This window comes from Pseudoliparis swirei, chromosome 10 (genome assembly GCF_029220125.1).
Source record: "Pseudoliparis swirei isolate HS2019 ecotype Mariana Trench chromosome 10, NWPU_hadal_v1, whole genome shotgun sequence".
Classification (NCBI taxonomy): Eukaryota; Metazoa; Chordata; class Actinopteri; order Perciformes; family Liparidae; genus Pseudoliparis; species Pseudoliparis swirei.
In genome coordinates this window covers 12,201,218-12,214,935 of record NC_079397.1, presented here as the reverse complement: position 1 = coordinate 12,214,935, position 13,718 = coordinate 12,201,218, and the positions used below count along the sequence as shown (strand labels likewise).

General features: G+C 42.9%; 1 protein-coding gene across 1 annotated transcript; it reads right to left on the bottom strand.

Moving 5' to 3' along the window:
• Positions 1–1,264: 1,264 nt before the first annotated feature.
• On the bottom strand, positions 1,265–13,157 carry cntn1b (contactin 1b). Its single transcript, XM_056424834.1, has 24 exons — positions 13,092–13,157; positions 9,446–9,599; positions 9,302–9,337; positions 9,065–9,191; positions 8,756–8,937; positions 8,525–8,620; positions 8,233–8,436; positions 7,467–7,566; positions 7,200–7,384; positions 6,048–6,172; positions 5,823–5,940; positions 5,534–5,684; positions 5,326–5,453; positions 5,074–5,246; positions 4,826–4,949; positions 4,486–4,653; positions 4,168–4,317; positions 4,008–4,078; positions 3,647–3,899; positions 3,403–3,524; positions 2,858–3,047; positions 2,647–2,768; positions 2,361–2,517; positions 1,265–2,282 (listed from the first exon to the last, which is right to left on the bottom strand). The coding sequence occupies exons 2-24, from the start codon at positions 9,498–9,500 to the stop codon at positions 2,200–2,202; spliced, it is 3,120 nt and encodes a 1,039-aa protein (XP_056280809.1). The 5' UTR covers positions 9,501–9,599; positions 13,092–13,157; the 3' UTR covers positions 1,265–2,199.
• Between the last annotated feature and the right edge of the window lie 561 nt (positions 13,158–13,718).

The following is a 13,718-nucleotide window of genomic DNA, read 5'->3' as shown; positions in this document are numbered from 1 at the left end:
CTTGATCAGGCGAGTTGACCAAATCCCCTTTCTTATTTTCAGTAAGTGCATGAGGGGGTGAGGTGCTTCCTGCACATATCTTAGCACACTATCAGTCAGACCCACCATGAATAAATCCACCCTGATGAAGCAAGTTATTTGCAGCATTACATGTCTTGCATGCACACAGTCCTCCGTGATACTGGCTGTTTTATTTCCAATTTAGGTAACCACTATCACTCAGGGTTTAGTGGCTTGCTCAGGGGTACCTCACACTGGAGAGGTGCTTTTTTATCAGATGCTTGAGATTCAATTTGGCAAATATGTCTGTAAAGGAGTTCCTTTTAACCATAATTCTGACAAAGTCATCGTAGCAAAACGAACACACTGGATAATACCGAGATGCAACATTTGGGAAAAAAACATTTCACAATACTCTGCTGTTTGGAGGAAAACTCACTCACCTCTCACTATCTGCTCTGAATGTTTGTAAATGATGGCAAAATGCAGCCTCACATTGGATTTTTTGTTTTCTAGGTATTTGTTAGACTCGAAGGATGTAAAATAGGAGAGTTGCCGGAACCTGCCATGCAGGGACTACTCTACAGTATGCAAGCGAGGTCCCTTTACTGCACAAACAAAAGCACACTGTTTCTGCTGTGGATATGCTGTCCACACTTTACAGTTAACGAGTGAGTAACTTTAGTGTGGAAAAACCTGGCTGGAGATAATATTGTCGTGAAACAAAGGATAGCCATACATACAGAAAATAAAAAATGTAAATCTTAATATGCACATTTTTGCAATTCTGCAAACCTTGAATGTAAGGAAACCTTCGATGATAAAACTGGGTATGTGACACTTCAGATTAGAAATAAATAAACACTAGATTGGATATGTGATTAGACCAAAATGAGACTGGAAACAGTGGTGAATGGCATGTGGATATACTGCCATCTGGTGATGGAAATCACACATCAGAGAGCTCAAACAGTCAAGAGAACAAAAGAAAATGTATTTCAACCTTCACTACATTTTTTATTAAACACTAAGAAGAGTAATGGCTAAAGTACCAGGGAACCACAGTATGAAATTATGTATTTAAAGTAGTGCCTCCTGATCTCTAAATTCTGCTTTATAGAAACAACAATAAAGGCGGATACATTATTTTCATACAAATAGAAACAATTGATGGTTAAAAGAAAAGAGATGGACAAGCCCACCCTGTTGATGGGAACATCTGTAAATGTCTGATCAAAAATGGACTAAAACCATTGAGACGATATAGATTGTTGTACTATCTTTAATGGTCTCGTAGCCTGACAAAGGAAATTAGCATACATTTATGTGATACTGTACATAGCAATTTCTGTCCAACACCAGCCTCATGGTTCATTCAAAAATTAAATCTTCACTATCAGAAATCATCAATATTCTCAAAGGGAAGGTAAAAATATACACTGAACAAGCATCCTCTAAACCTGCCCCACAGCACCATGAGAAAACATTAATATTAATGTAAAAATGTGAACAAAAAAAGAAACATGATTGTGAAGATTAAGGTTGTTTAAAATATGTGATACACTTTAAGTGCTCAAATAAATTAAATTGATAGGTGACATATGTTAAAAACCATACAGTTCACGCATCCTTCTCTGCTCCAAATACATTTATTAACATACAGTTCTTTACGTATTATTAATTGCTCGACCATCTGAGAGATTTATAGTGCGTGTTGTAAATAACATTTCCCCCATTATATGGGTTACATTCTACTTGGGCAAGCTTTGTTTGTCCAGTTCACTTACACTCTAAACAGGAAACAGTCATTAAAAAATAAAGGAAGTTGAATATAGAAGAGGAACAGCACATATTGTAGGATTGATAGAAGTGTTCTATTCTTGTATTTCTATCTGAACAAAGTGTTTGGAGAACTTAGTCATATCATCCATCAACAAGCATCTGTTGAGGCTTCAGATTCAACCGATGCAGGCGTCCTAGTTCAGTCGTGCTGTTGTGTTGTTTATGTAATGATGACGTAAGTCCGTAAAACGAGTTGGGGCCAGCGCCCGATGCTTTTCTGAGAGAAACAACCTCCTGAGTTGTGTTGCAACACAAAAGATGCAGGATGTAGGAGTGTTTGGAGGTGAATACTGAATCTCTTCTATCCACAAATTAACGTCCGACAGTCTTTTATTTACATGTCACGAGTGACAGCGCTTACATTTCCAATCCCACAAGGCACAGCGCCAGCAGCAGCGAAGACACCAGGCTTAGAGTCGGCGTGATCATTGATGCTTTACCTGAGGAAGCAGAAACACGATGAAACAAATGGGCCAAGAGAACAAAGGGTATCTATATGTTTATATTTGAGCCCTTACCCAAAAGCCTAATCTTCCTGACTGGGCCGTCCCCTCCTTCATAGCGACCGCGTACCATCAGCTCATAGTCTCCAAACTGAGGCATGGGGAAGTCCATGAAGTGCCAGCCAGTGATGTAGACTTCCCCATAGATGTACCCTGTCTTTCTGAACAGGACCTTGAAGACAAAACGCAGGGGAGATTCACAACAGATATTATTCCATGTAGACCTTGGAATTATGCTAAGAGCTAATGAAAAAAACAATGATTCGGCTTGATAGTTAGTAACTTTGTAAAGCACACCCACCTTGTAGTACAGTGGGAAGGAAATATCGCCAAACCAGTCATACTGGATATGTTCCCACCACACATACATCCACTGTCCTGTCCAGGTAACATAACGCCACATCCGGGGAGGGTCTGGTGGGGCTGTTAACACAAAACATTTTTTTTAATCAAGAACACATCTCTCTACTTACTAGAGGTGTTTATTGTCCCTAGATTGTACTCAGTCTTACGTGCTCTCTTTGTGAACATCTCACAGTGTTCACCAGGGGGTCCGAGGCCGGCTCCATTCAATGCACGGACCTCGATGAGGTAGTGAGAGTCTGGCAGCATGTTCTCCAACCTCGTCTGGTTGGTTGTGGCTGAAACAAATATACGATGTGCTCCCGGCTCCGGATCATCGTACTTTCTCCAGTATTTCACCTGGTTAGGGAGAAACACCATTTGTTGTCTTCTTATTAAATCTTGATTACACATCCCAGGTCATATTGATTACCCATTTTTCACCATATGCACCACGGTACCAAACAATTTCAACCATTAATATGATGTTTACTTCCATACATTCTGAAGGCAGAATAATCTGCCATTAAATAAATACACAAGGCCACACTCACTTATTTAACACTTCATCAGAGGAAACATAATTGTTTTGGTTCTGAGTGACAAGCTAGTATGTCTTTGCCTCTAAACCATAATATTATTATAAAGGCAATATAAGTATTATTGAGATTATCTCCAGTTAATGCATGGACCGTATGCAATAAAAGCTCTGTACCTGGTATCCCTCGATGTATTGCTGCAGGCCTGTACCAGTGTCGACCACAGGCAACCACCAGACCAGGGCTTCAGTGGAGGACACCGGCCTGGCGTAGACATCTGTTGGAGACTCTATGGGCACTGAGGTCGGACGAATGGATGGGAAAAGAAAACATGTTCGTCAACTGCTCTAACTTCAGAGTCATCATTATATATCTCTAAAGGAACTTAAGAACCATAAAACAAAAAACAAAAGTCCTCACCATCTCTTGGGTAGTAGATGACAGTGGTGAGGCTGAATGGGCCGCTTCCTTTCACATTAAACGACTTGATCTTCACCTGAAACTCTCTGACCTGGAAATCTTCCTCGGTGGGAATGAAGTTGGACTCCTTGTGAACATAACGCTTCGTCTCGGGGTCCGAAATGGTTTCGAACCACCAGTCGTAAGCATCATGAGGCTTGAATGCGACAATGTAGCCATACTTTTTTCCGGAGAAATACCAAGGCTCCACGGGCTATAAGGTCAGGGGCGGAAAGAGAAACCTCTTTGATTCAAGAAACGTGCCGTGCGTGAGTACTTTTTTGGTATATGATTAAGTCACATGAACTGAGGGCTTACTTACAGTCCATGTGATGATGATCTCGCCATTTCTACCTCCATAACCGGCCACATCAGTGGGCGAAACCACCGGAGCTGAGTAGACAAAAGGCCAGTAAGGTTTTGTTGTACCCCACACCTGTGTTGACTAACCCATGTGTCAGGCATTCGTCCTCTCTCCTCACCAGCATCCCAGGTTTTGATCTTGAGGGAGGGGATGCTGGCCTCTCCGGAGCCATACTCGTTGGTGGCGATGATCCTGAACTGATACTCCATCCAGGGGTACAGGTCTGTCACTTCTACACTCTCCATATAGCCGTCGAGAAAGGTCGGAGCTGAAGAAGACACAAATGGCTTTTAAAACTTAAATCATGCTAGATTTGCTATCTCTTGTTTCAGTGTAAGTACATTTTCCTTGCAGGGTTGAAGCGATCAGATCGCATTAGGTCAGAATGCTGTATTCAGAGCGAGGAGGCCCTCTCCTGGCAGTGAGCAGTACTCACTGGTGCTGGCATCCTTCCAGTCGTCTTCATTCAGGGCCCAGTTGTGTCTGGTCTGAACAGTGTAGGAGAGAATGGGGCTATTGTGATGCGCTCCTTTAGTCCACAACAGCTTCACATACGTATCCCCAATCTCCTCCACCCGGATCACACCAGGAGGCCCGGGAACACCTGGGTCAGGGAGGAGTGGCACAGTGTGAGCAGAGACAGTTGATATGTTGACAGTCAGCTCTGTCTTCTGTTCTGCCGTTGCTCAGGATAAGAACATCTGTGAAATGTAATTCAAAAAAAATTAAATAAGCTCTGCATTCATGATTGCGAGGCGAAACACGCTGGGACTGACCGACAATCTTGAGGTCAGCGTATGCAATGTCGCTGTCCACCACCGTCTGAGTGACGCAGGTGTAGCGACCTTCGTGCCAAATCTGGACGTTCTTTATTCTCAGATCACCGCTTCCATCTTCACTCTGAACAAGAGGAGGGGAAAACAACGAGATAAAAGAGGAAGGGGAAAAGTAACATCTGGAGAAACAACTACATATCTGTCATGAGCTGATGACACCAGTAAGGTGTCACGTAACATCAGCCTACCATCACACGTTCGTAGTGTTGCCACTCAGAGTCAAAGTCGATGACCCTGAAGTCTATGGCCCAGATGAACGTGATGTCCAGCATGGGGTCGTATGAGGCGGCGCACCTCAGAATCACCTCATCGCCAACCATCACCTCGGTGTCTTCTGGCGGCTCTGTGATGCTAGTAGCCTCTAAGGAAAGGAACCAAGTTGTAAACGGTGACTGTGTTTAAATATGTGCACGTGTAACATAAACCACATGTTCACGGACCTGTGATGGTGAGAGAGCCAGAGCTGTTGGCCTTTCCTCTGTCATTCTCGGCCAAGCAGGAGTACACGCCCTCGTCGTTGGTGGTGGCATTGAGGATCTCCAGACTCCCGTCAAACATGATGGAAATGCTAAAATTGAAGACAGTAAACGTCAGCCGCTTGACTGCGGGTGGGGTTCGGAGCGTCGTTTAATGCGGATGTCGACTGACCGTGAATTGTTATAGAGGAGCTCTTTGCCCTTTGTCCAGGTGTACCGCGGTCTCGGAGCAGCTCGGGGTTTACACTCGATCACCACGCGGCCATCTTTAGCCCCGAGAAGCTGCTTCCTCACGGGGTTAAACTCGAATGTGGGAGCACAGGCTGAAGGGAGATTAGAAAGTGTGAATTCTTGTTTCGTCAATGTCCCCAATGTAGTGGTTTTTTTTAAATGTTCCCAAACACAATTGTGCTTTGTAATATTCAAGAAGTCAATGAGAGCAGTGTTTCTTGAGGTCTCACCGATGACTCGCAGCTCAGCGTTGGCGTATTTGATGCCCCAGTAGTTCTCAGCAATGCACTGGTACATTCCCGAGTCATCGAAGGAGAGACTGGAGAACTTCAACTCCCCCTTCCCATACTGGACGAACACACACGACCCAAATAAGTTGATTGCATGTACTGCACACTTTGTTTAAGAAGGCAGGAGACAAAATGTGTGACTTTTATTTTATAATTTGTTTTTACCATGTATCCGTCTTTGTACCAGCGGATGAAAGGGAAGGGTTTCCCTGACGCCACGCAGCGCATGGTGTGCTCTGAGCCGATGTCGATCTGAGTGTTGTTGATGGTTTCTGCCCACTCTGGAGCAGCTGAGCAAACACAACAGGCACAAATAAATTACCACATGCAACACAATAATAAACAGGGAAGGAAAAATGAAAAAGATTCAGGTGGCATTTAATGATGCTTTCAGAATCCTGCTCAAGCTTCCTAAATGGACAAGTGCAAGTCAGTTGTGTGTGCCCCGTAATGTTCTTTCCATGCTGTTTTGAGGAATTTTATATATAAATTTAAATGTCGAGTGAGTGTCTTAGAGAATTAAATTAGAAATTACCAGGTTTTTGTCTTGTTTTTGGAAGCAATAGAACAATTGTTTGTATGTTTTCTAATCACAAGTGACTTTTTAGCTGCAATGGTTGGACCTGTGTCTTCGTACTTGTAACAGTTTAGCTCCACACCTTCCTTTTATTATTAGTTGTTTGCATCCTGTCTCAAACTATCATGTCGTTCCAGATCCTGCTTCCCATCTCATCAGTCCGACTCCCCTCACCTGCCTCTGATCACTCCCTCGTTAGTCCCTCATTACCTTCACCTGGTCTTCATGCCCGTCTCACCTGTTGCCCATTCCCTCATTAGTCCCTGTTAGGTTCCCTCACTTCCTCTTGTCCTCTGCCAGATTGTCTTGTGTTTTCGTGTCAAGTTCTCCAGCGTTATTTGTGTATATTCCTGACCTGCCTGTTCTGACCCTGCCTGTCTGCCCTGACCTCTGATTCTCTGCCCCTTTTTGGACTTGTTTGCTTCTTCGACTGATCTCCCGGTTTTGACCCAGCCTGTTTCCAACTAAAGACATTCATCTTTGTTACTCCTGTCTGAGTCGTGCTTTTGGGTCCACTCCAATAGCACCGTGACAGTACTGTATTGTATTTTATATATTGTTGTTGTATTTGTGTTTGTTGTTTTATGGACCCATGAGTCTGGAATGAAGAAATATACATTCCGATGTATGTGCCACAAACCTGCACCTTGTTGTTGAAATAATCTCTACACTTCGTCTACATCGGAGACTAAATGCTACGATCTACTGCTGGCAAAGCACACGCCAATGAAATCACTTACACTCCACATACAGCCAGGCCTTGTGCCAGTCCTTCCCTTGCGTGTTGATGGCTTCACAGTCGTATCCTCCCACGTCTTCGTACTGTACGTTGTACAGATGAAGCACAGCTCCTGATTCACTGATTTCATGATTTGGCGGGAGGTCTGTGGCGTCCACCTTCCTCCAAACTATTTCAGGGATAGGGCTGAAAAGACAGACAGAGAGACTAAAGCAGTGCCTTTGTGACCTCATCGGTCCACTGAGCAAACACACAAATGAAAACGTACTTTCCCAGTGCAAAGCACTCCAATGTAATATTAGAAGCCAGCATGGCAGTCGTATCTGGGAACTTCACCCTGATGTCTGCTGGGTATTTTCTCTCCTCACCTGAGGCGAATAAAGTCAATTATATCCAAATTATTCAATGGTGTAAATCAGAAATGTATGTGCATGTGTATTTTTTCTTTATTAATTCTGCTCTGCAACATACAGGACTGTCTCAGAAAATTAGAATATTGTGATAAAGTTCTTTATTTTCTGTAATGCAATTTAAAAAACAAAAATGTCATGCATTCTGGATTCATTACAAATCAACTGAAATATTGCAAGCCTTTTATTCTTATAATATTGCTGATTATGGCTTACAGCTTAAGAAAACTCTAAAATCCTATCTCATAAAATGTTAATATTTCCTCAGACCAAGTAAAAAAAAAGATTTATAACAGCTGAGTGTTTGTCAAGGCTCAGGAAACCCTTGCAGGTGTTTCGAGTTAATTAGACAATTCAAGTGATTTGTTTAATACCCTACTAGTATACTTTTTCATGATATTCTAATATTTAGAGATAGGATATTTGAGTTTTCTTAAGCTGTAAGCCATAATCAGCAATATTAAAAGAATAAAAGGCTTGCAATATTTCAGTTGATTTGTAATGAATCCAGAATGCATGACATTTTTGTTTTTTTAATTGCATTACAGAAAATAAAGAACTTCATCACAATATTCTAATTTTCTGAGACAGTCCTGTATGTAAAGAAAATATATGTCTGCTTACCATCCTCAGGGATGAGGGGGATGAACTTGGAGAAGACACTCTTCCCGGTGACGGGGCTCGAGACGAAGCAGGAGTAGTTCCCAACATCCTGAGCTTCCACTTTGGAGATGTACAGGTTCCCCGTCTTCTGGGAGACAAAGCGGCGGTGATCTGTGTACAGGAAAACTGGGAACTCGTTGAAGATCCAGCGGTAGGTCACCTCCTCTGTAAAAGGAAAAGACAGTTGAACGAGTTGTCGTTGCCATCTTCCCAAGACGGGCAACGACTGGCTGACAAAAAGACCTCGACGTACGTGGCCAAACTTTTGGAGGGACGCACAGCAGAACAACCCCCTGCCCTTCTTTGACGTACACTGGGTCCCTTTCGTCTTGAGGAAACTCCTCCACAACTTTAGGATGAGGGATAAAGAAGAAGAAAAAAATAAAGAAGAAGATATGTGGTTCAATAGCTGGAACTGGGCAGGAGAACAACATCCGTCATGAGTACCGCTGCCCTGCTGCACCAACAGGGATCACATGCTCACATCCAAACTTGACCCTGGCCTCCTTGCTGATGACGGTGCCGTAGATGTTCCTGGCCACGCAGACGTACGTCCCAGCGTGCTTCTTCTGTCTGGGGTTTGTAATAACCAGGTTCCCCCCGACGAGGCTGTAGTACTCGTCTGGCTGCTCCATCAGCTTGATTTCCCAGTTATCACGGCGCCACCTAGAGGCGAATTCAAGATGCATTACCAACCCACACCATGTCATACCACATGACATACGCCACTTCTGGTGTAAACACTGTATTGGTTCTGGTGTGTGTACTGTCTGTAACTCTTCTGTGGTGTGACCTGTATGAAGCCGGTGGGTTTGCTCGTGCTCTGCAGTTCATGGAGATTCTCCCATCTGGTGAGTCTTCCATGTAGACGACATCCACAGGCTCCTCCTCAAAGATGGGCCCATATCCAGTAGCATCATCTGACACATTTCACATCACAATTAGCTGACGTACTCACTCATTTTAAGTGACTTATATGCAGCATGACCTGTTTTTGTTCATCAATGACAACAATTTATGAGGAACTCACCTCCAAATATTCGGGGCTCGTTAAATAGCACCGCCACTGCAATACAGAAAACGGGGTCCCGTCAGCTAATTGTGTGCGGGGTTTACACGTGATTTAATTTATGGGTAAATTGGATTATCTCTTGGAAATCACCGGGCCTCTTACCTGTGAGAGCGACTGAGGAGGAGAGGGCCAGGAGCAGTAAAGCAGCGGAAGCCATGACTGTCAACAAATTGACTTATTGCAGCCACGTGATTTCGGCGGATGGCCCGAGGGACACAAGCAAGATGTCAACGGACCGGACATGAACCGGAGAGGGCTGAATAAGAGACAAAAACAAAAGGGGATGTCAGAAACAGATTCACATTTTTTTTTATAACAATCAACGATCTTCCTTTATTGTGTATTATTAAAACAAGTGTGTGACCCTCAAGATATAATACCCGACTGGTGACTATGCATGACTTTTACACACCAGAAACAGTGTGCAAAACTAGCTGGAATCATCCCAGTGCATATCAATTATTCAGGGTGTGAATGTGAATAGCCATGAGGGATGGGGGCATATACACAAGGACATGCACATGCAGGGACCCACTGTCCTGTAATGTGTGTGTGTGTGTCCATGCTGACACACACTGACACACTGGGCCTTCTAGGTAACACTGCAGCACCTAGGCAGTTCCTACTTCCACATCACTTCCGCAGGAGGAAATAGCAGCGCTGCTGTGAGTAACTGCAGTGTTTTGACTCTCACTGTCAGACAGTACACACTGGGAGAGACAGAGATATCAAAACCTTCTGAGCCCCACGCACATCTACTTAGGGGACTGCACTTATAGTTTATGTGTTCACACATTTGTAAATTGTATGCATCAATAACAAATATATCGATGCCACATATCATATGAAACAGCAAAGCCTGGGCTAAGTCATCTACTTCTCCAGGCTCCAAACACACAACTCAACAACCAACGGACATCAAAACCAAATATATAGATGAAAAGGACAGAAACGTGTACCATGTTAGCAAAAGCTGCATGCTACATGAGAATGGATAACACTGTTGATCTCTAGGGGGGCGTTTTGACTTAGAGAAAGGAAGTCAGGTTTATTTTGGTCTCAGCTGATCGAATACTATCCGTCACCAAATGTTGATGCTTGATGACCTTGTGTGGTTAAAAGAGCTGTCAATGTCATTTTTAATGCTATCGAAAGCTCCCATAGGCTCTAACGATTAAAAGGAGGTGGCAGAAGATAGGACAGAAAGTTATGGAAGGTTATGGAAAATGATGAGACATGAGCAAATATTGATGACGATTTGAAGGGCACAAAGGCATTACTTTGGTTTATTTAGTGTATGTTACTGTTTTATGTGGATGTATTGAACATGATGGATGAGTGAAAGCTGGCAAATGTGTCAATTAATAGTTTAGTTTTTTTCTTGTTTCTGTGTTTTCCATACCTATAAAAACAATAGAACAGATATTGCTATATTTCTTAACTCATCTCACATATTTTTTTCTTTATTCTAACACCAACATTATTAAAATAGCTCTCTTGGAGATAAAGTGGTTTTAGTATGGGTATGAAAACCTTCAACATTTATGGGGGGAAATGGGCGGGACTTAAAGAGGGAAGAAATGGTTGGAGGAGGATCATGGAGATATAAAGCAGGATTGCTGAAGATGACCTGGATGAAGGGGGAGGGTTGATCCTTTACTGTGTACAGCCGTAAAGCTCCCGGTGGAAAACCTAACATTTTTAAATCGCGTTGCACTGCAGCATCAAACAAATCTCTTGTGAGGTAAACAGAAGGTTTGGTCATCAAATACAGTATTGACAATGTTTTGTCTCAGGAATGCACAGATCAAACCGGCCGAGTCGGTTTTGTCACAGATACAGACTTGTTTTAAATGGATTGGGTGTCGGACCACGATGGGTCCTCATTGAACATCATTTCTTATCATCATTAACAAATACATTTGCAAAAGCTGTTTTTGACAGAGCAGTAATCCATGGCCTCATGTCACCCGACATAACAATGACTCCAAGGAACTCCACACAGATGAACAGAGGACATGTGTTTTCAGGTACTTTGTTGGGCTAAATGTTCTGACCGATAACCAACATCTGACAACAAACGCACATACTGTACAGGACTGTCTCAGAAAATTAGAATATTGTGATAAAGTTCTTTATTTTCTGTAATGCAATTAAAAAAACAAAAATGTCATGCATTCTGGATTCATTACAAATCAACTGAAATATTGCAAGCCTTTTATTCTTTTAATATTAATATTTTTTAATTGCATTACAGAAAATAAAGAACTTTATCACTATATTCTAATTTTCTGAGACAGTCCTGTATATCCTACCAGTTAGCTAGCAGCTAGGCAGCCTTACAGTTTGTTGCTGAGTCATTCTGGGAATAATGCAGATATGAAAAAGGGCGAGGCAGCCACCGGAGAGAGAGAGAGAGAGAGAGAGGAGAGAGAAGAGAGGGAGAGAGAGAGAGCAGAGGCATATACACCCAGTGTGCAGCCTATCCACATGCAGAGACTGCATCACTTAATCCAGATGGGCTCTCTTGATGACTCAACACTAAAATATCAACAGCGTCTACCTTGCATTTGCACAGCTGTTTGTCTTCATGTGGTTTATCCTTCAAATGGAGTAAGAGCAGAAGAAGGATCGTATTGCATCACAGGTCGAACATATTAAAAAATCATCTGACTTGAGTGCAAAAGCTGCAAAGACACGTTCACATACGGCTGTGTACGTTATTGCAGGAATCTGGTCCACCACTAATTCTGATAAATGTTGTCAGTGTGTTGTTTTCATGCGTTTCCCCGGGCGATAATCCCATCACAGATCCTCTTTGGACAGACCAAAGCAAAATGTAGGTCAGCACATGTATTAAAGCCGAGTGTCTTAGTGACTGCCTGCATGACCATGTTTGCTGTGTGTTTTAGGGCTGCACAAAATCCCATTCAAAGTCATGTTGGAAATCAACAAGAGGTCAGGGTTATAATCCTGTCTCTCCTGGGTTGATTCATTCTGATCAAATTCTGTGGATGTATTTTACTCTGGATTACGATTGTGCGTCGCAAGACCTTGACTATTTCTAAAATGAAGGCAAGACATGGCTTCATGTTGAAGATCAAAAAAGTGGGTTGGGTGTCACTTGGACTTGGACATTTTGCATTTAAGTCCAGGGCACGGGAGAAAGAAAAGTACTGGGAATTATATATTTGATTTATATGGATATATATCTATATATATATATATATATACCATTGATAATACATCCAGTGATATAGAGGTACCAGATGTTATGACAGAAAACAATCCCCAATAGTGTAAGGGAGTGGCCCCTCCCCCAGACTGCCCTGTAACAAACTATGCCATATGGTGCATCCAGCCACCTACTGCGCCCTTGACGCATGCGGTATGTGATACGTTCACCTGGCGTCTCCCCCCTGCATCCACAGAGACGCACTTTTATTATCTAAAGACTGAGCAGCTGAAACAACCTTTTATCAAACAGTGCTCCCTTCGTCGCAGTCATTCCAAAAAAAACGCCAGCCTGTAAAAGTAACTGCGCAGCACCAACATCCCTTCAGCCCGTTGACGACTGAGCGGCACCGGTAATTCGCCGCTCTGCACTGCGGTACTCCTTTTCCGGTCCATATCAGCACTGCAGCGCCGAACACATATCCCAGTGTATCCTTCCTTAGTCTCCACACACGGTTATGCACACACACACACACACACCCACACACACACTCGTATGTGGTGTCGTTCTTACCTTTGAGGCAGAATGGGTGATTTCAGTACCCTGTGAGCGTGGCGCACCCGGACCCGAACCGCATCGTCCCACAGCCCACCCGTCGGAGCGTCCCGTTCAGATGAACTTTTCTATTGGAGGAAAGCGGCTGAGTGGCACCTCTGGGTGGCGGCGAGGATTGGTCCATGAGAGAGGGAGGCTGAGAGCTATCATTGCGCATCCCAGACAACGAAATAAAGTCGTTATTGGGATTATTTAAAGAGGCCGTTTTTAATACATATTATTAGATTACTACACTGACAAAAAAAACACATATTATACAAAAGTTGTTTCCAGACACTAGTTGTATGAGTAAATGACATATGATTTAATATTCAATATTTGGATAAAGAGGCTTGAAGTCAATGGTGGACTATTACACCTTTGCACTGGGCCAATATACACTTAATATTACACGTATTCATGATTTATCTTTGACATTTTAAATACATTCTTACTTTTACTCTTATTCCAATTATTCACTGCACACGGACGAGCTTGTGACAAATAAATAAATGTTGGCTCTGCATCTTAGTTAAACTCTTTTTATTGGTTATCCTTTTGGAAACAAATCAATTGGAAAACTACAAAACGGTTCTTCCCGTATAT

Coding starts and splice junctions, on each gene's coding strand:
- cntn1b (XM_056424834.1), bottom strand. CDS start 9,500: ATGGCTTCCGCTGCTTTACTGCTCCTGGCCCTCTCCTCCTCAGTCGCT. Junction 5,685..5,822: donor CGCTGAGCTGCGAGTCATCG/GTGAGACCTCAA, acceptor ATCTCCCTTCAG/CCTGTGCTCCCACATTCGAG. Junction 3,048..3,402: donor AATACATCGAGGGATACCAG/GTACAGAGCTTT, acceptor CTCCCTAACCAG/GTGAAATACTGGAGAAAGTA.